Source organism: Thalassophryne amazonica, chromosome 8 (genome assembly GCF_902500255.1).
Source record: "Thalassophryne amazonica chromosome 8, fThaAma1.1, whole genome shotgun sequence".
Lineage (NCBI taxonomy): Eukaryota > Metazoa > Chordata > Actinopteri > Batrachoidiformes > Batrachoididae > Thalassophryne > Thalassophryne amazonica.
Genome location: NC_047110.1, coordinates 64,404,416 through 64,427,159, shown reverse-complemented (window position 1 = coordinate 64,427,159; position 22,744 = coordinate 64,404,416). Strand labels below are relative to the sequence as shown.

Below are 22,744 nucleotides of genomic sequence, written 5' to 3'. Positions count from 1 at the left end.
CCTCTGGGTGCTCTGGCTTCCTCCCACTTCCAAAGACATGCAGATTAGGTGAACTGGTAACTTTAAATTGACCATAGATGAGAGTATGTGAAAGTGTTTGGCTGTCTATATGTGGCTCTGCGATAGACTTGTATTCTGTCCAGAATGTACCCCATCTCTCGTCCAATGACTTCTGGGATAGGCGCCAGCTTTCCTGTTCCCCTTACTTGGTATAAGCAGGTATGGAAAATGAATGACTGATGGAGTTCTGGTGTTTGTCAGGGATGTGTTCTGGCTTCTGCACTGTTCATTGCCTGCATGGACTGCGTGTTGGGAGTGTTGTGGAAACCAGTGGCATAGATGTTTTTATTTGCAAGGAAATATTTGCTGACAATGAATTTTGCAGATGATTCTTTGATCTTTGTGGAATCAATGGATGTCTTCAATACAGCACTTGAGAACCTGTGTGACAAATTGAAGTGTGTGGGTTTGCGATTGTTCTGGACCAAGACTACGAGCAAAGGTTTTGGTGACTTCATCGACTTGGTCAGCAAAACTCAATTATCTAAAAGTCAATTATCTAAGTCAATGAATTAATGTCTTCAGCAATAGATCTCTTTATGGAGTCCTTGGGTACCATTGAAATAATTTTTTTTGTCAAATGAGCAGTTACTTAGGGAAACTGATAAGGAGTATTACTTGCATTGGGAGGGTATGTCAGCTTCAAGATTTTGGCCATGTGCCAAATTTCTCTGTGCATGTCTCAGCATGTAGATGGCTCAGTGTTGAAGACCCCAGTGGTTGGAGAAGGTCAAGGGGATGCCCATCTTTCATTTGGCTGCTTCAGATAAATGGTTACTTTTGAGGGGTGGAAATAGACTTGTCTGCCATCCAGGACTCGGGGTGTTTTTACAGTGATGTGGATGTGGCACCTGCTTGTGCTCTCTGACCTGATCAGATGCACCCCCACTCCGAAGCTACAACACTGCAGTAACGTGGCATATGGATGGGAATTGAGAACAGAGCAGGTTGCAGTTGAGAACCAGTTTCAGATGGTCTGATGTAAGGCTGCAGCTATCGATTATTTTAGTAATCAAGTATTCTATTATTCTGGCGATTAATCGAGTAGTTGGATAATAAGTACTTTTGTGTTTTAAAACATTAACAGTCCAGGGCTTTCCCTAAGCAATGGCACAATGTCACTGCGTCATCACGGAGATTGTCAAATATAGTGTATCCCTTTCTGTTTTCCTGGGTAATTATTTATTTATTTTTTTACATCTTTACAAGTTTTTGATCTTGCCTGGTGTCAGGAGCTCAGCCAAAGACTTGACATTTTGCTGAAATGGAGATGGGTTGTGGCTTTCTGTTTTTTTTGTTTTCCCCAACTTGTAAAATTTAACCATTGTTATTTATCTATTTTTTTTTAAGGTTGGTGGACTGGGTCCCTGCGTGAATTTCTTTTTAACACTCTTTCTCTGTGATTCAGCCAATGCATTTCATTTTCAGCTGGAGGTTGAACATGCAAGCCTCGCAGTCACTGTTTTTTATTATTATTATTTTATTTGAGTTACCGTGTTTGTGAAGCATTGTGTGTTGCCCAAAAAAACGAAAATTAAAAAGTGAAACATTCATTGTGAGTCTAATGCCCCGTTTACACATAGACGGTTTTGTCGGCGGGTAGTACGTAGACCGAAGTTCGCGGTAGTTCCGGCTGTTTTCGCGGTGGAAAGTGGCGGAGCATTTCACCGGCGTTTTGACCGCCGTACTATCCGCAAATACGCGGATAAAACGCCACTAAATCCGCCGAATAAAGCAGCGTTTTGACGCGGTAGCATCCGGCACACGTCAGGCAACGGGGGTTAATACCCAGTTCTATCCTTTATAATCGCAGGTTAAGACGCGCGTGAGAACGGCAGTGTTCTGCTGCCGCTGATAATGCCCTGTGTACCGCTGGTTTTATCCAGGCAAATCCTGCGTTACTCCAGGATCTTTTGCATATAGGCACCGCCCCCAGAGTATAATAGGCTGAAGCAGCAGGAATACATGCCTCTGTCACTGCAGGGGGAGGGAGATCATCCTCAGCTTTTTCTTCTCCTTCCTTTCCCCCTCCTCAACGTGTTGCTCCGTCTCCACCACAGGCCTCCTCTCTGCTTCTGAACCAGACCTCTTGGTAAGTCCTTGCCCCTGCCAATTTTCTTTTAGGAAGCATACTGGAGCTTCTCTGCAAAAATATCTGGAGCTGGCCACGAGTGCATGCAGCGCGCTAGCGTTTTGATCACCGCCTATCGGCCGTTTGTAACGCCGTTTTAACTGGGAGGTGGCATTTAGAACAGCGTACTGTCCACTAGTGCCGCCATTTTGTCTGCCTCTGTCGCCGGTTAAAACGCCATTGAGGACACAGATGTGGGCTCTATCGCTGTTTTACACGCCGTTGGTTAGGGATACAACGCCGGCCGCCAATTATGGCGGTGTAAACTGCGGCACTACAGGAAGGGGCAGGATGAAACAGTGATTTAAAAAGTATCAAACGCCGTTGTTCACGTTGTCTCCATCATCAAGCAAATTCTCCGGGAGCGCTCCTTGAATTATTCGACATGTTGAATAATTTTTTCGACGATTCCCGGTAAAGCCGGAACTAAGCCACACTCCCTAGTGCCGGCGTTAACAACGGTGTTTGATCCTTAAGACGGCCAAAAACTCTTCCGAGACGCTTCCGGGAGCTCTTACCGTCTATGTGTAAACGGGGCTTAAGCAAAACAAAGAAGAAAGAGTGGACTTCTTTCAGGGACTGTTTGTCAGTGTGGCCGGGACAGAGCTGTGTGAGGGCAGTGCTAAGCCGCTCACACTGGGCAGAAAGAGGCAGCAGCTGGCCGCCGTGTGTAGAGCGGCCAGCGGATGAAACAGTGTTAAAAACAAACACACTGCTTCGCTTTAAATGCGCATTAAGCTATTCAGATGATTGGCATGGACTGTCTTTTTCCTAAAAGGCTTTATTTCACTCTGTTTGTCGCGAAGGGAAACCTGTAGCTTTTGTGCTAATTTGTTTAGCGCTTGCTGTAGTCTTCTTCTGTTTGTTTTTCTGGGGACATTACAGTGCCATACACAGGCCTGGCATATGTACTACAATGTTAAACAAAGCTTCGAGGCACAGAATTTGCCTCAAACATTTTTTGTAATTGAATTATTCGAATTGCTCAACTAACTGTTTTAGCCCGAGCTGCAGCTATCAATTATTTTAGTAATGGGGTATTCTATAGCGCTTGGGACTCCTGAGAGGGGGATCGCATCTCCTCCTCTCTCCTCTCCTCCTGTTTGTCTCTATCCCTGCCTCAACGTTCAAAGTCCCAACTTCACCAGACTGAAAATTCTTTGAACTACATTCGGTATAACCATGGAATTGATCAGCTGGTCTCTCAATGCTATTGACACCATCTTTCCACAAGGAAATCAGGGTTGGGGAACCCTCTGTGCCCAGAAGGGCTATGTTCTTGATGCCTGGAAAAATTGTGCGTAGCGTGCTTGGCACCACTCTCTGTGGAAGACAGAGGATTTATTCTTATTTGTCGTTGTGGTAGGAGGGCTTCTGCTATTAGGATTTGTCGATACCCTGATGTACCGGAAAATTGGCAAGACAGTTGCCACCAAAACCACAATCCCACATCTGTCCCTCATGATTACTGAGGTTGGCAAGGCTGTACAATCTCAGACTGCGTTAATTTTTTAACGTAAACGCAAGATGGAAACCATTTCGGAGCAGTTGTCTGCCCTGCAAAGGAATTGATGTTGGAGACCAGTTGGATCTGGACAGTTAAGAGAAGCCTTATTGGAGTTCTGTGTTTCTCTGCCTAAACCCAAAACACGGCAGCCTTATCAGCTACTGAAGGTCAAAATGCCCTGCTTGTTTTCCTCCAGAAAGATTTCAACGGCCTTGGTGACGCATATGGCTTCCTCTTCATCTGCCCTCCCCCACAGTCTGCATACAAGGACAGAGACTGATATGAACCCACCTGCTCACATGGACACACGCTCCCCCCACCCCGGCCTCCGCACTTGCCACTCCTTCCCCCTTGGGAGGCTGCGCGGCACAGCAGCTCCCATTCCCCCCCAAAAGTCTGGCCAAAGTCTTGACATTTTGCTGAAATGGCAATGGGATGTGGCTTTCTGTTTTTGTTTTCCCCAACTTGTAAAATTTAACCAATTTTAAGATGTTTTTCTTTTTTTTTTCTTTTTTTTTTTTTGCTAAAGGTTGGTAGACTGGGCCCTTGCATGAATTTTTTTTTAATCCCCCCTTTTCTGTGATTCAGCAGATGCATTTCAGCTGAAGGTTGAACATGCAAGCCTTGCAGTCACCGTTCAGGGCTCGACATAGCCATTTGCCCACTGGCCTGGAGCCGATTTGGCCCACTTTTGGGCCACTATGGGCCAGTACAATTTATCAAATGATAGCCCGCTCAGCACGTTTGTATGCATTTGTTTTCTGTATAATACACTCAACAAAAATATAAACGCAACACTTTTGGTTTTGCTCCCATTTTGTATGAGATGAACTCAAAGATCTAAAACTTTTTCCACATATACAATATCACCATTTCTCTCAAATATTGTTCACAAACCAGTCTGAATCTGTGATAGTGAGCACTTCTCCTTTGTTGAGATAATCCATCCCACCTCACAGGTGTGCCATATCAAGATGCTAATTAGACACCATGATTAGTGCACAGGTGTGCCTTAGACTGCCCACAATAAAAGGCCACTCTGAAAGGTGCAGTTTTATCACACAGCACAATGCCACAGATGTCGCAAGATTTGAGGGAGCGTGCAATTGGCATGCTGACAGCAGGAATGTCAACCAGAACTGTTGCTCGTGTATTGAATGTTCATTTCTCTACCATAAGCCGTCTCCAAAGGCGTTTCAGAGAATTTGGCAGTACATCCAACCAGCCTCACAACCGCAGACCACGTGTAACCACACCAGCCCAGGACCTCCACATCCAGCATGTTCACCTCCAAGAGCGTCTGAGACCAGCCACTCGGACAGCTGCTGGAACAATCGGTTTGCATAACCAAAGAATTTCTGCACAAACTGTCAGAAACTGTCTCAGGGAAGCTCATCTGCATGCTCGTCGTCCTCATCGGGGTCTTGACCTGACTCCAGTTCGTCGTTGTAACCGATTTGAGTGGGCAAATGCTCACATTTGCTGCCGTTTGGCACGTTGGAGAGGTGTTCTCTTCACGGATGATGCGAAGGAGATGTGTTGCACTGCATGAGGCAAATGGTGGTCACACCAGATACTGACTGGTATCCCCCCCCCCCAATAAAACAAAACTGCACCTTTCAGAGTGGCCTTTTATTGTGGGCAGTCTAAGGCACACCTGTGCACTAATCATGGTGTCTAATCAGCATCTTGGTATGGCACACCTGTGAGGTGGGATGGATTATCTCAGCAAAGGAGAAGTGCTCAATATCACAGATTTAGACTGGTTTGTGCACAGTATTTGAGGGAAATGGTGATATTGTGTATGTGGAAAAAGTTTTAGATCGTTGAGTTAATCTCATACAAAATGGGAGCAAAACCAAAAGTGTTGCGTTTATATTTTTGTTGAGTATAATTAATGGCTCAGCGCTTGTTGTCATAAAAGAGTCAAATGTATTAAAAAATGCAACATTTTTTAATTGATTTTTATTTATATATTAATAATAATAATAGCAACAACAGCAGCAGTAATGGTAATAATAACTCTTCAGAAGTGGCAAGTCCACTTCTTAACTCCTCTCAAATCCATTAAAATATGTAAGTCGTGACTGTGAGTCACTTTTGTGCAGATTAAAGTCGGTAAGTGGGCTCTTGTCTTGTTGCAGTCAAGAAACGAGAATCGTCCTCCATTGGCACAGCTCCAAACGCTGCACAGCTCTCTGCTGAGACACAGTCCGGTTGGAATTAATAACTTCAAAACGAATTGCCGCTTTAAATTAAATGACACCTCTTTCCAAACACTGTAATACAGAAAATAAAGTACAGTCGACTAAAACGTTTTTTTCTTCCCAAAATGAGACATCCTGCATTCTTTATGAATTAAACTGATGCTCAGCAAGAGGTATGGAAAGACATTCATGCCAATAATGCCTTTTGACAAAAACTACAGATTTTGTTTATTTCTATTTATATTCAGAGATCAAGGAGCCACCATGTAGAGTTTATTTAGGTCCAGAGTTTAAGGATCCAGTGACCATTTTAATATTTATTTACTTTAAGACTCAATAAAATGTTGACATAGAAAACCTTTAAAGCCTACTTTTAGTACACAGAAAATTCACGAGCGGTATCGATAAGGAATCGAATCGATAAGGGAATCGATATCGATAAAATCTTATCAATACCCATCCCTAACCATGTTCCATGCTCCCGCAGCATCTCGTGCATATTGAAATGTATGTTGTCGATGTGTGGAGCGTGCGTTTGGCTGTTTCCGTCACCGATCTTCGGCAATGTTCGTTAGCATCTTTAAATGCGCAGGAAGCTGCAGGACACGAAGACGAACAACTCGCAAATCTAACAGAACGCTTTGAAATTCGAATTGAAATATGTTTAAACTACATTCACCCAAACCCGGACAACAACCAGGAAAGAGTTTTGCTAAAGGAATTGGCCAGAAGAGGAAGCTTAGTGATAAGTTAAGAGAGAGCGACAGGCTATATGAAAGAAACAAGAGGAAGAGAGGTTTTGTCCAAACCTGGCCACAGAAATGGCCGTGGCTTGGTCATGACCAAGAGAAGAATGAGGATTTCTGCCAAATCTGCAGGGCCTATCCGTCGTATGCTTGGCCCTGGTAGACCCTGGCTTTTTGAAGCTAGTTTAAAAGTCTAACCAGCTTGCCTTTGTGGAAACCCCCACGGTGACAACATTAGCAAAGGAGCCAAGCTTTTTTTTTTTTTTTTTTTTTTTTTTAGATCTAGAACTCCAATCCAGACAAGGCATACTTTTTAGTTCTGATATGGACCTACATCTGTATTTTACATTTCTGACTGTGAGTTAGCCAATTCTGAGGGTTGCTTTAAAAATGCCCTCTAAATTTTATGGGAGTCACTTTATTGTTTTACACCTGAGAATCCCCTCTGATGATTTTTTTTTTTTTTTTTTTTAATTCATGGTCCATAGACTATTTTATGTTTTTTCTGGATTGGTTTATATTATATAGGCAGTTTTATTTGCAGGATTTCAAGGTGGAATATCATGAACTCTTGCGTGCTAAACCATGGGCCAGTGCTCCTACACTGTAGACCACTAACTTCGAAATTCTATTGGCCCTGTGGGCCAGTGGGGCAAATTGGTTTATGTCAAGCCCTGCTGGGTTTTTTTTTTTTGTCTTTTTTTTTAAGTTACTGTGTTTGTGAAACGTGTGTTGCCCAAAAAAGTGAAAATTAAAAAGCAAAACACTCAGTGCGAGTCTGAGCAAGCCACAGAAGAAAGAGAGGATCTTCTTTCAGAGACTGTTTGTCAGTGTGGCCGGGGATGGAGCTGTGACTCGCCCGGTGTGAGGGGAGTGCTGAGAGCAGAGAGACAGCAGGTGGCCGCCGCACGAGTAGTCACTCCCCACGTACAGCGGAGAGCAGTCAGCGGACAGAAATGTTTTTTTAAAATACTGAAACACACTGCTTCGCTTTAAATGCGCAGTCTGTTTCAGATGATCAGCGTGGAATGTCTTTCTCCTAAAAAGGCTTTATTTTACTTTGTGTGTCGCATTGGATAGATGTAGCTTTTGTGCTAAATTGATTAGCGCTTACACGGCTTATGCGCATGCTCTAGTTTTCTTCAGTTTTTTTTTTCTGGGGACGTTACATCGCCACACACAGGCCTGGCATGTGTACTACAACGTTAAACGGAGCTTCGAGGCACAGAATTTGCCGCAATTTTTTTGTAATTGAAATATTGGAGTTACTTGACTAATCCTTTCAGCCCTAGTCTGATCCATCAAAATCATGCCGACGTGTTGCTCTGTCACATATCCGCTATGAAGAAGCCTCTATGTGCCTCTAAGTACCTTGCATGTGCCGCGTATCAGCCTCTAGATAGCCATGACCGAGCTGTCATTTGAGCCCCGTCCAGCCTCGAATAGCTCGTGTCACCGCATATGATCCACGTCAAGCTGCATATGATCCATGTAGCGCCATATAACGTGACATTGGTGCACGTTTAGGCATGGATTTGGGCCAAACCTCCAGCCATCCCACTTTTGGTCCCTTTAAAGTGTGGCTTTTCAATTCACAGCATTCACTGAAGATCACATTTTTGATGGTCTGTCCTTAATAGTTGATAATATGTTCTATCCAGGCTCCTCTTTGACGAATAACTGCAGCAACACGAACGTTGAAATTTTCGATGACTCGTCCAATCATGTCAACATAAGAAGGGAAATTGGGCACATACCAGCTGACATGATTGGACGAGTCATCGAAAATTTCAGCGTTCATGTTGCTGCAGTTATTCGTCAAAGAGGAGCCTGGGTAGAACATATTATCAACTATTAAGGACAGACCACCAAAAATGTTTCAATTTCTATTAGATTTTAAGGACATAATCTCTCATCGTTCTGCTAATGTTTGGTGAAAGAATTTTCAAAATATCTAATCTGAGTAAAAAATGAGATCAAAAAGAAATGGGGTGTTTTTTTGGACCACCCTGTGTGTGTGTGTGTGTGTGTGTGTGTGTGTGTGTGTGTGTGTGTGTGTGTGTGTGTGTGTGTGTGTGTGTGTGTGTGTGTGTGTGTGTGTGTATACGAGGTCTGTTAGAAAAGTATCCGACTTTTTTATTTTTTGCAAAAACCTGATGGATTTGAATCACGTGTGCTTGCATGAGCCAACCTTGAACCTTCATGCGCATGCGTGAATTTTTTCACGCCTGTTGATTGCGTCATTTGCTGGTAAGCAGCCTTTGTGTGCGGGCAGGTGTAGTCTCTCGTCTGATTTTCATTGCAAGGAAAATGGTGGAACGACTGGAGCAGCACGACTGCATCAAATTTTGCCAGAAACTGGGCGACAGCCAGGTGGAAACCATTCAGAAGATTCAGACGGCTTTCGGTGACGATCCTCTGGGCATCACACAGATTAAGGAGTGGTACAACCGGTTTAAAGACGGCCGCACAACGGTGGAGATTCAAGCCGTCAACATGCTGAAATGACCAGATCATTCCAAAGTGAACGCTGTGGTGATGCAGGACCGTTGTGTGACTATCCGAAAATTGCGGAAGAGTTGGACATCAGCACTTTTTTGGCACATTCCACTGTGACAGAAGATTTGGCCACGAAAAGAGAGGCGGACGTGATTCAAATCCATCAGGTTTTTGCAAAAAATAAAAAGGTTGGATACTTTTCTAACACCTCGCGTGTGTGTGTGTGTGTGTGTGTGTGTGTGTGTGTGTGTGTGTGTGTGTGTATGTATGTATGTATGTATATATATATATATATATATATATATATATATATATATATACATACACACACACACACACACACACAAAGCATTTTTGATCACGCAAAATAACTTATTGAGTACTGGCTTAAAACTACCTATTAACCATGTGGTATGAGGAATTCCATGTATTTTTCATTGTCTTGTAAAGTTCATACAAATTACAGCCCAGATGCAACAATTATTGGGATTGCTATCTAGACAGATAGTTTTGATGAAACCTTTTGTTATGTAAATTTTGGCCGCATCATGTGGCTCAAAAAACTAATTGTGGTTAAAGAGAAAATGTAGAATTTAGCTACACTGGCCCAGCATTAAAATATCATAGTGTGAGTCTTGACCATGGGTCATGTTGCCTGAGCATATTCAAGGCCACCTGACACTTGCATGACTTTGATTCATGCACCCGTATTTATGTATTTATGCCACTACACAGCCAGTAAATACACAAGACTAGCAGCATGCGTTTTGAACTGATGGAGTTGGAACATAGCTAATTACAATTCTGGCTCTTTTCAGTTGTATGATCAGGCTGTATAACATCCCATGGCCTCTCAATGCTTATAGGAAACAAACAGTTTTTGACTCATGCAGTTTATCTGCATGCCAATTTACAAATTATCAAAGACAGTGTTGCGTAAAGTAACAAATGTGACTCGATATTAGGATAATGTGGGCTCTGTGTTCATCTCAGTATTTTCTGAAGGACGGGATTTTTTTATTTTTTTTTTTTTATCCAAAGCAAGTGAATGATTCATTAAGTCCACAGTCCAATCAGAGCTTCAGTGTGTGGCTAATGTAGGGCCAGGCTTGCTTTTACTCTCACACTTCTGAGCCTGCAGCTATGCTCATCATTGGAAACACAGTATGGCAGGCAGAGCAGCAGGGCTGCTGTGTGCACATGATTGCGCAGAGTTGTGGCAGAAGGGGGGAGAGAGAGAAATGGCAAGAGCACTCTGATGCAGAGGACACAAGCAGTAAATATGTGGATCTGCATGCAGTGGATAGCAGAACAATGTGACAGCCAGCTAGATAGCAACCAGGCAGCGAGTCGAGCCTAAGAGGAGGGTGCTAACTCAGCAGAGTGCTGCAGGATCAGGCTAGATTACAGAGTCACAGGCAGAATAGTCAAAGGGAAAGACAAGACAGGCAGGCTACGAAGCACTTGTCTCTCTTGGTCACTGCAGGCAGAGGAATGGACACAACTGGGCAACTTACAAGAGCAGTGTGGACTGCACAGTAGGAGTCTATTTTGGTCCTGTCGTCAGATGGTGACATCACCTTGCACAAGTTGTAGAGTTGGAGTGGGGATACAGGTTGCTTGAATTGAGTTCCAAAAGTATGTCAGAGATGGACAAGGAGAAGGAACCTGCCTACAGACTCCACTTCTATTCCGTATGTATGGCTTTGATTTTCTTTTTTTCTCTTTCTTAATGATCTCAGTGTCATGCTCAGTCATGCTTGGCGTCTGTTCTGTAGACCTTTATAGAAAGGAAACCCTCCCTGCACTTGCCTCTTACTCAGCACGGTTGAGAAATTAAGTTGTGTTCTGCATGAGATGGATTTCCTGGTCAGAAAGTGTATCAGAATTTATGTTCCACAGTGAATGTTATTCTTCTGCGGTTTATCTCCAGAGACAGCTGATTAAGGGGATCCAGGGAGCCACAATGTAAGCATTTTTATTTTTTTGGTCTTGGGTTGAAGTTAGCCATCAGTTTTTAGCAGCCAGGCCCAAGGAATTGCAAAGTAAATGTTTACAGTCTATTGATGTAGTCGTGATTGTGATATAGCTCGCAAGATTTTCTCATTCTAGTGAGTCCAGTTTGGTTTGATGTTCTATTAAATCTAAGTCTTCTGTTTGTCATAATAAAGCTGCACAGCATGTATTTTGCTCAACAAAAGTAGGTCAGCTGAGTGTCTCCCTTAGGGACGTTGAACAGTATCAGTCTGCATGCTCCTTCTGCATGAGTAGTTCTTAATGATTCATATTCTATTAGTCTAGATGACCATTCGAAAAAGAGTGTTGTATGTTGCTTTTTTTCACAAGAGGAGGCTAAATTCTTACACTACTAAACACAATATTTTATATTTGTGAAGCCATTCTTTTGAGTAGAAAAGGGGTAGAGAGTTGTCTTACACCCTTCTTATCTAAACTGTGGTACTAGTTATAAAGTCGAGGGAAATGGAACAGCTTGTTCCTTCGGGTATTTGCTCTTAGACAGAATTGCTCCTCGGTTTTTGCCTTAGTTTCAGTAGTCTATTTAAAAATGACACTGCATCTAAACTGTTTCACAAAAATAACCATGTTGGTCTGGTTTCTATGTAGTGTCAAGTTTAAAAACAAACAAACAAACTTGAGTACAAAAGCTGTGCAGGATATTCTGCTAGTTAGGGAAATGCATGAGAAGATCCAATTTAATAGATCTCAATAGATGTTAGCCAGTTTGCAAGGAGTCCAAATATTTACAGTTAACATTCACTCGCAAATAAAGACAAATGGACTATCTGGTGAAGCCAGTATTTTCTTTTTCCATTGATCTAACAAGTGGCCTTGTGTCATGTGATTATTTTATTTTATTTATTCATTTATTTTAGTTAGATTTTGCATTACTGTGGAAGAACTCAGACCAGAATGTGGTGTGAGATGAGGGAGAACATTGTTTTATTCATAGCGCTTCTGTCTAAGCCTGTATATCCCATCAATGGGAAATTTCACTTTTTATTTGTGAGATACTGTCAAGCCAAAGTGAGGCGGGTGGTAGGGGGTTAACAGTATGCGATTTCCTGAGGTTATAATGAAGTTCACTATGTGTATGTTCAGGGCATCGATGATGCATGCTGGGAACAAAGCGTGGTAAAGCTTTTGCCTCTGGGTGCTTCTTCTTTGCTTATCTGCCTGGTGATCTCTTTGTTATGCTTATGTTGGTTACTTCAACCCCAGCTCAATACCTTTCTCAACACAACATATAAAACAGACCGCAATGCATGAAAATGCTTTTTTGGTTCCAACGCCGCTTTGCAGGAGCTATAAAAATGGCCTCTATCTGTATGCGTGTGCCGGGCCTCAATGCACAACTGCTCAAAACCAAATTGGCACACACCCAAGATATTTGAGTTATAAGTTCATCTCACAACCATCTCTTGTGAGTTCAGAGGGCACAAACCTCAGCGTACTATTTCTGGGTCAAATCTGGGCCAACACGTAAAAATAAACCATGTCTGTGTGTTCATAGGTGGCCTTCATCTCCAGCTCAACACATTTGTCAACAGAGATGAGGTGGATAACTCATACAGCAATGCACTGTAATACATTTCAGCTCCCATACCATGGCAGCGGGTACTTAAAAAGTATTTTAGTACATTGCTATGTGTTTGGGAGCTGTGGAAATGCACTCTGATCACATCTGTGCACCAGTGGTCTTTGCTGTTTGATTATTTAAGACCAAAAATGTTTGAAATTTTTTTTTTTTTTAATCATACAACCCTCTCATGCGAGTTCAGAGGGGACCTACTTCTTCTAGGTCTTACCAACATCAGTGCATAAAACGAGGCCAGCTAACTGATTCCAAATCATAGCAGATCTAAGATATTTGGGATATACCTAAGTTCATCTCACAAGAGCTTCGAGGGCACTACTGTAACCTGCAGTTGGGCTTTTAATGATGTCTTTGAACTGTTCTTTTGCGGGGGTGGAATGATTGTACAGCATGCATCATTAGTGACTTTTAAAAGACAAGAATTGGGTGCACAAGTTAGAATTTATTTGGGATCTTCTCTAATTCACACAGGGTCAAAATAATACATACAGGCTCAAATATAGTCATACATTCACTTAAATGTTTTAATAACTGGTGCTGAAGGCTCTACAATGTCTTTCAACGTGCTAAAGCCTGTTAATTCCTTATTAGTGATCGTGACTAATTACAACATATAGTTTCTTTTGCCAGAGTAAAAAGGATGTGCTTGGGAGCACTCATTGGACTGAGCAATACTCAGAATAATGGAAAGGTTCTAGGAATCAGTGAAGATGTAAAAAGGACAACAGGTGGGGTTACATAAGTTGGTAGGGTCTCTTGAGCCATTTCTAAACTACTGCAGTTTCCAAGAGCCTCAGTTCAAATAATTGTACACAATTCAGGAACAACCCAGGCACCACCCAGGCTCAGGCCTGCCATGAACTGGAAACTGCTAGAACATCAGCGTCACTGTCCACAGTGAAGTGGGTTTTACATCGCCATGGGATTGAGAGGGTGCAGACCAAAAAAGAAACTCCTTCCAGCTAGACTGATATTTGCAACTACCCACATGGACAAGCCAAATGCCTTCTGGAGAAATGTTTCATTGTCAGATGAGACAAAGATTGAGCTATTTGGACACAATGACAAGAGGTGTGTATGGAGGAGTAGAGGTGAGGCTTTCATTCCTAAGAACACTGTACCAACTGTCAAGGATGGTGGTGGTGGCATCATGCTCTGGGTCTTTTTTTTTTTTTAAACCAGGGGTGCTGGTGCAATATACAGTGGATGGAATAATCAAGAAGGAGGACTACCTCCCAAATTCTTCAGCGTCATCTCAAATCAATAGCTAGATGGTTAAACTTTGACAATTGGGTGTTCCAACAGGACAGTGATCCCAAACACGTCAGAAATGGTTGTGGGTTGGATAAAGCAGGTCAACATTAACCTTCTGTAATGTCCTTCCCAAAGCCCTGACCTAAAGCCTGTTGAAAATTTGTGGACTACGCTTAAAAAACAGGTCTGTGCTAGGAAACCAATGGGATTAAAAGAACTCTGCCAATTCTGCCAAAAGGAGTGGTCAACTGTTATGCCAGAAGCTTGTTGATGGCTACCAAATGTGTTTGGTCAAGGTGCAGCTTGCTAAGGGACATTTAACCAAATATTAGTGAGGGACTGGGGGTGTATGCATATATTTGAGCCTGTATGTATAACTTTGACCCTCTGTGGATTAGGGAAGATCCGAAATAAATTCAGACTTGTGCGCCCAATTGTTGTTTTGTGTGTGTATTTTTTTAAAGAGTCATTAATGATATATGCTGGTACAATCATTCCACTCAGTCAAAAGAACAGTTCAGACATCATCAACAAAACTAAATTTACCATGACATTCATACCCATGATGAGTGTATGTAAATGTCCGACCACAACTGTTTTTTTTTTTGTTTTTTTTTTCTGTCAAATTAGGTATTACGTAGTTAAATGATAGTGAACACCTGCCCCTCTACTATTACCAATTATGGAGGAGCTGCTGTTCCTTCAGAACAGATCTCTTGACTTCATTTGTGAGCTTCATTTTTTTTTTTTTTTTTTTTTTTTTTTTTTTTTTTTTTTTTTTTTTTTTAGACACTTCGAGGATGACTGGATATAATGAGGATATGCTATCCTGTTACAGCCATTTGAATTGAATTTTTTTTTTTTCTTTTCGGTTAAAATTGAGCAATGTGTGCTAAAGTTACATGCTTCTCACCAGCATTATAACAGTGTAATGGCCCATTACGCTGCTGCATGAAAAAATTTCCAACAGCGTGTAATGGGAGAATTAGAATTTCTGATCATTTCCGATGATCAGAAATGATAATTTCTGATTGTGGACCCACAGCGAGTCCAAAATCAACCTACAGAAATTCTTTTTTTTTTCTTTTCGTCAACCTCAGTCAAACCCATTTAAAGATGTCAATTGGGACTCACTTTTCTGCTGATTAAAGTCGCTCCCGGACTATCGTCTGTTATTGCGGACAAGAAAAGAAAATTGTCCACCGTTTCACACCGCAGTTTTTGTTTTCCGTTCCTCATGACGTGCATTTTCCGTGGGACCGTGCACAAAGGTTCTCTGGTGTGGATCACTGCGTGTATGGGAAAAGTTCTTGAGGGAAAAGTTCTCGTACAGCCACTAAAGTTCTCCTGCAGTGTGCCGCACGCTGAGGGGAAAGTTCTCTTACAGCTGCTAAAGCTCTCCTCGCAGCGAGCTGTGTGCCGAGTGCTGCAGGATAGGGGAGAGTGGGGCTAGCTTCCCACATTAGATTTTTAAATTTGTAAAGCTCTGAAACACTGTTGCCTATATTTTGAGCGCCAAATTGTGTGAAGTTAAAGCCATAGTGTTTTTTTTTTTTAAGTCTTTGTTACAGCCTTACTTTAAAGCCTAAAGAAACAAGGCATCAGGCCAAAACACAAAAGTGTAGATGTGTGTCAGGTAGACATGGGCCATGGTTTCACGGTATACCACGGTATGAAAAAGCTACAGTATCAAAACCACTAAAATTTTCTGTTATACGTCCCTACGGTATGAGCGGGCTATGAGAATTCTTGACAGGCAGAGCGAAGGCGGCCGGTGCTGCCCTTCCCCCTGGTATGCACCTCTGTCTCTGTTTACAAATAGGCAGCTAACGTTAGCTAGCTCTGCAACATGGCTGAAGGAGATGAAACCTACACTAAACTTTTCCCTCCGTCGAAAAGGACCAAGTCGGCTGTATGGGATTAATTTGGCTTCTGTAAAAAGGCAGATTCCAACGAATTGGAGGAAGAAGGTCGTCCAAGATGCAAAACATGCTGGCGGTCCAAAAATGGTGGCAACAAAGCACTGTAGCTATGGCCTGTGTTGGACTCGGAGCAATTCAAGATACCCGCAAAGGATTACAGGGAAGGAGTAAACGTTATCCCATCTTTGAAACCACTGAGTACAAGTACAAGCGGTGGACTTGAGTCGTGCTTGTGGTCGACCAAATTTCTCCCACAAACATGTCAAGAAGGACTAATCTATTCCAAGCACTTTGTTGGTGAAGCTGGGCCAGATATTGAGCATCCGGAGTTCCGGACCTTATTCTCCCTAAGCAAGTAAGTTATGCTTTCTACGGGGCAGATGCTACATGTCTAAAAGAGAGACTATCATTTGGTATTTTCTCTAAAGTTATCAGTAATATATAACAGCGGTATTTTTGCCCACGGTTATCATACCGTCCAAATGTCATACTGGCCCATGCCTAGTGTCAGGGACATCAGAACTGCTAATTTATACACAGCACTGTATTCAAGAATTTTTTTTCTTACATTAAATAACTTGTAATTAAATAGTTTTAAGTTTAAAAAAAAAAAGAAAAAAAAAGATTCTTTACAAATCTTTGATGTTCATCTGTTAATTAAAACCATAACTTATCTGTTGTTGCTGTTGTTTCAGATAAGATGATTTCTTGATTAACATGATAATGACCAGGGGTGCACATAACTGGTACTCATTGTGCTCGTGTGCTAATCATCATCGATGCACAGCAGAGCGTAACACGTTTCCTACAATCTGCCATTGCTTTCCTCTTATGAAGAGCTTCCCTTGTGTTTTCTGCTACGCATCATTTGTTTTTAGCACACACAAGCACCATGAGTACCAGTTATGTGCACCCCTGATTAATGACCCTGGACATTTATTTTTAGACAAAATAGCATGAAAAGTAGTGTGTACATTTTTAAGTCTGGTAGATTCATTAATTCATATCTGCATTTCAACCAGGAAAAAATTACACTGTAAATGAATATAAACACAACAGGAGATGATGTAACAATGACTGCAGTGTGTCTGTTTATTAGGATTTCTCATGATTAAATCATTTTTTAATTTACTCATTTCAACATTAAATCACACCCTCATTGAATATGTAATTGCTTTTACTGTTGTAATGAGGACAGAGTAATTACTAAAATATGAATTTCACTATTCTAGTGATTGTGAATATTTTAAAATTATGCACAATAGGGGCAAAGCTTCTTCTACCTGTACAAATGTCTTTTTAACTGAACTTTGACTTCATGGACATGTTTAATGATTCCTTCATTTCATGTTAAAATAAGGAAAAGTTTTTTTTTAAATAAAATAGTTGCTGTTTGAAGAGCTTTTGTTTTATTTACAAGTGTAGCAGCAGGTGTGAGTTTGCAGAGATGACAGGTGAGCTGGACTTTCAGCACATTTAACCAGATTAAGTTCTCCTCTGCAGCTTTAGACCTCAAATTGGTGGCTTTTTGGGGAACACTTTCCTCACATTTTGAAACAGAGATGTTTTCTTCTGTCTGGACTTCAGATTTTTGTATATTTATTTAGACTAACAAAGAAGGCCCTTTATAAGCCCATAACGCTGAGGAAAAAATCCTGCTGAGAACCCTGAGCTAATGTGATGTTAAAAAAAAAACAAAAAACTTTTTTTTATAGAATAAAGTTTATGAACACTATATTGTTGTTCTTTCTTTATTTAATATTTTAATTCGCTAACACAGATTGCACTGCTGGGATAACCTCCATCCCCACCGTGACTCTTGATTCAAGTAAGCGGGTATACAAAATGGTTGGATGGAACACACATTGTTAACATCATATACCACAACCACAAAAAAATGTGTTTGTTAGTGGTTGAGAAACTGACAGCTCTGTTTGACTGTTTAACTACAGTTTAACAATTAATGCTAACAGAAGATGATGGAAGCAGTAATTGCCCTTTAAGCTGTTTTCCCAGGTTAATGATGTCAAAAAACTACCAAAATAGTTTTCAGTGCAAACTGCCACCTATTTTGGAAGTTGTTTTCATAGTGTAGTCATATTAGTGCTTTAGAGACTGTCCAGACATGGGTCACAATGGGCATTTTGGAGAAAATTCCCGTTCCATTCAAGTCTCTTTTTTTGCATCCACCTAGCACATTACTTTCTCTCAGTAGCTTGTCATTTTTCTTGTGAAACAATTTAAAATCAAATATTGCAATACAGTACCATTTTTACCCCTGGCAGCACAATGGGATGCCATATTGCAGCTGAGAGAATGAGGATATCCATCCATCCATCCATCCATCCATTTTCTTCCGTTTTATCCGGAGTCGGGTTGTAGGGGCAGCAGCTCAAGCAAAGCTGCCCAGACCTCCCGATCCACACACACCTCCCCCAGCTCCTCCGGGGGAACCCCAAGGCGTTCCCAAGCCAGCCGAGAGATGTAGTCCCTCCAGGGGTCCTGGGTCTTCCCCGGGGCCTCCTCCCGATGGGACGTGCCCGGAACACCTCTCCAGCGAGGCCTCCAGGGGGCATCTGGAAAAGATGCCCGAGCCACCTCAACTGGCTCCTTTCGATGTGGAGGAGCAGCAGCTCGACTCCGAGCTCCTCCCGAGTGACCGAGCTCCTCACCCTATCTCTAAGGGAGCTCCCAGCCACCCTGCGGAGGAAACTCATCTCTGCCGCTTGTACTCGCGATCTCGTTCTTTCGGTCATGAGCCAAATCTCATGACCATAGGTGAGGATCAGAACGTAGATTGATAGGTAAATCAAGAGCTTTGCCCCCCTACTCAGCTCTCTCTTCACCACGACAGTCCGATACAGCGACCGCATCACTGCAGATGCTGCACCGATCCATCTATCGATCTCACACTCCATCCGTCCCTCACTTGTGATCAAGACCCAGAGATACTTAAACTCCTCCACTTGAGGCAAGGACACTCCACCGACCTGAAGAGGGCAAAGCACCTTTTTCGGTCGAGAACCATGGCTTCGGATTTGGGGGTGCTGACTTTCATCCCAGACACTTCACACTCGACTGCAAACTGCCCCAGTGCACGCTGAAGGTCCTGATTTGACGAAGCCAACAGAACCACATCGTCCGCAAACAGCAGAGACGAGATTCTGTGGTTCCCAAACCAGACCCCCTCTACAGCCTGGCTGCGCCTAGAAATTCTGTCTATAAAGATAATGAACAGAACCGGTGACAAAGGGCAGCCCTGGCGGAGGCCAACGTGCACTGGAAACAGGTTTGACTTACTACCGGCAATGTGAACCAAGCTCCTACTGCGGTCGTACAGGGACCGGATAGCCCTTAGCAAAGGATCCTGGACCCCGTAGCACGCCTTCTCCAGATCCACAAAGCACATGTGGACTGGTTGGGCGAACTCCCATGAACCCTCGAGCACCTGATGGAGCGTGTAGAGCTGGTCCAGTGTGCCGTGACCAGGACGAAAACCACACTGCTCTTCCTGAATCCAAGGTTCGACTATCGATTGAATTCTCCTCTCCAGTACTCTGGGATAGACCTTGCCGGGGAGGCTGAGGAGTATGATTCCCCTGTAGTTGGAACACACCCTCCGTTCCCCCTTCTTAAACAGAGAGACCACCACCCCGGTCTGCCGATCCAGAGGCACTGTCCCCGACCGCCACGCGATGTTGCAGAGGCATGTCAGCCAAGACAGTCCCACAACATCCAGAGACTTGAGGTACTCAGGACGGATTTCATCCACCCCAGGAGCCTTGCCACTGAGGAGCTTTCTAACTACCTCGGTGACTTTGGCCTGGGTAATGCATGAGTCTGCCTCTGAGTCTCCAGTCTCTGCTTCCTCTTCGGAAGACATGACGATGGGATTGAGGAGATCCTTGAAGTATTCCTTCCACTATCTGACAACATCCCCACTCAGGGTCAACAGCTCCCCACCCGCACCGTAGACAGTGCTGGTGGAGAGCTGCTTCCGCCTCCTGAGGCGTCGGACGGTTTGCCAGAATTTCTTTGAGGCTGACCGATAGTCCTCCTCCATGGCCTTCCCGAACTCCTCCCAGACCCGGTTTTTGCCTCTGCGACTGCACGGGCTGAGGCACGCTTGGCCTGCCGGTACCTGTTAGCTGCCTCTGGGGTCCCACCTATCAACAAGGACAAGTAGGACTCCTTCTTTAGCTTGACGGCATCCCTTACTTCCGGCGTCCACCACCGGGTTCAGGGATTGCCGCCGCGACAGGCACCAGAGACCTTGTGACCACAGCTACAAGCGGCCGCATAGACAATGGAGGTGGAGAACATGGTCCACTCGGACTCCATGTGTCCAACCTCCCCCGGGACCTGGGAGAAGCTCTCCCGGAGGTGGGAGTTGAAGACCTTGCTGACAGAGGGTTCCGCCTGGCGGAACAATAAGGATAATAAATGGTAAATGGACTGCATTTATATAGCGTTTTTCCTTTCACATCAGATGTTCAAACTGCTTTACAATTATGCCTCATATTCACCCATTCACACAAATGCACTCGCACACCAATGTCAGTGTGCTGCCATACAAGGCGCTCACTACACAACAGGAAAAACTAGGGGATTAAGGAGCTTGCCCAAGGGCCCTTAGTGATTTTTCTGGTCAGGCTTGGGTTTGAACCGAGGATCCTCTGGTCTCAAGTCCAACGCTTAACCACTAGACCATCACCTCCCATGCTTCAGGTTTAACATGCATGTGTTATGATCTGGCAAATGGCCCATTTGTGTGTCCACACAAGCACAGGACATGTGCTGCAGCTATGATGTCCAGAACCGGAGATGTCCCAACAGCTGTGGGCAGCCACTCACACCCACTGTCCTGTCAGCACACAGACCAAGATGTCACTCTGTGATCAGATGAGAGATGCCTCGCCTGCAGGGGGGCGAACCACACGCACACATGTTGTGGTGGTGGTGGGGGAGTTGCGAAACCCATGCACACATGTGGGTGTGTGGGTAGGGATGGGTATTGATAAGATTTTATCTATCGATGCCATTATCGATTCTGTTTATCGATCCGATCGATATCTCTTGTGAATTTTGTGTGTACTAAAAGTAGGCTTTACAGGTTTTCTATGTCAACAATATTTTAAATTGGTCACTGGATCCTTGATCTCTGGACATAAATAAAAATAAATCTGTAGTTTTTGTCAAAAGCATTTCCTTTCAGACATTTTGGCATGAATATCACTCCATACTGCTGAGCTCAGCTGGCTGCTGCATGTCAACGCAGGACATCTCATTTTGGGAGGAAAAAAGAGCCGCGCAGCGTTTGGAGCTGTGTGAACAGAACGGAGGACGATTCTCGTTTCTTTCTCCCAACAAGACAGGAGTCCCAGTCAGTGACTTTAATCCTCACAAAAGTGACTCATGATTGACATATTCAGGGATGAAAGTGGTGAAAAAAAAAAAAAAAAAAGCTGTAACCCTAAATTATCCCCAAACACCACCCACACAAAAATGTTTGAATTCTAGAAGCTCTGAAATGCAATCTGGGGCTATTCCAGACAATAAACTGCAGTGAGTGCAGCATCCATTTAGTGAGGGGAAAAAAAAACAACTTATTCAAATTCATTCCAGTAGTTTTCTGCTCTTACTAGAATGCAGCAGTTTTCTAGCTTGACAGATAGTTCTGGAGGAAATCACTGAAGAAATGAACAAATTGAAAATATGGTTTGACCTAAACAAATTGTCATTAAACTTAAATAAGACTGGAATGAAGTGGGGGTGTAAGAGTCACTAGGTGTTCACAGGAAACACTTATTTATTTCTATATTTATTTATTTATTTATTTATTCATGTTCATTGTTAGTTGGTTTTATATTTTCTGTTGTGTTTAATCAGGTTTGTTTTGTCTCTTTCTCTAAAATTGTATTGTAGCATTATTAGTTATTATTACTATTGTTGCTGTTATTATTATTAATATAGAAACAAAAATAAATTAAAAAAATTACAATTTGTAATACATTTGACTCTTTTACGGCAACAAATGCTGAGCCATTAATTATTATACAGAAAACAAATGCACACAAACATGCTGAGATGCGAACAGCGTGATGCTAACTTTAACATTGAAAATGCCATAGACATGCTAACGCGTTAGCACCGGCCTGCTCTGAAGGACTGATAAGGGAATCATTAAGCTGATGATGATCGTGATGTCGATGGATCAAATCATTTCTTAACAATACCCAACCCTAGTTGTCGGAGGAGCTCTGTCTCTCTCTCGCTCTCTCTCTCTCTCTCCTCTCTCGCTCTCTCTCTCTCTCTCTCTCTCTCTCTCTCTCTCTCTCTCTCTCTGTGTGTGTGTCTAATCAGACCTGTGACTCTTTAAAATAAAAGCGTACTCGCTGCATGTCAGTGCGATCATCAGACGACCTGATCGATCAGGTCTGATCAAATCAGCGGACCTGATCGGAGCAACCGGAGGTTTAAAAGTGTAACAGACTTTCTGATGTCTTTGCTTTATTTATTTCCTTTATTTACTGTGAAGCTGCACAGGGTTAATGTTGGCACTGTTGTGTTGCTGTAGGCGGGAGGCAAGGAGCGAAGGGCTCCTGCTTTTGTGTGTGTACGGGAACGCACGCGAGAACGTGCAATAAAGGAGCCATGCTGTTGCTGTGCTCGAACGGTCCACAGTGGTCCCGTCTCCCCCTTTTTTTTTGAATATTTCACGCCTGTCAAGAGCCCACAGAGGAGCCGCTACATTGGTGGCAGCGGTGGCCGCTTGTGCAGGTTGTTGCATGTGTTGGCGTTC

General features: G+C 43.0%; 1 protein-coding gene across 3 annotated transcripts in view; it reads left to right on the top strand.

The window, feature by feature from the left end:
- The window catches only part of scaper (S-phase cyclin A-associated protein in the ER), a 234,050-nt gene that overhangs the window by 8,641 nt on the left and 202,665 nt on the right, over positions 1 to 22,744 (top strand). Inside the window, exon 1 of one of the 3 annotated variants that reach the window (XM_034176503.1) lies at positions 10,407 to 10,844. The exons of the other annotated variants lie outside the window; for them this stretch is intronic. Coding sequence (XP_034032394.1) covers positions 10,791 to 10,844 — 54 coding nt within the window. The 5' untranslated portion in view covers positions 10,407 to 10,790. Of the gene's footprint in view, positions 1 to 10,406; positions 10,845 to 22,744 lie in introns of those variants that run through there. 3 annotated transcript variants of the gene reach the window in all.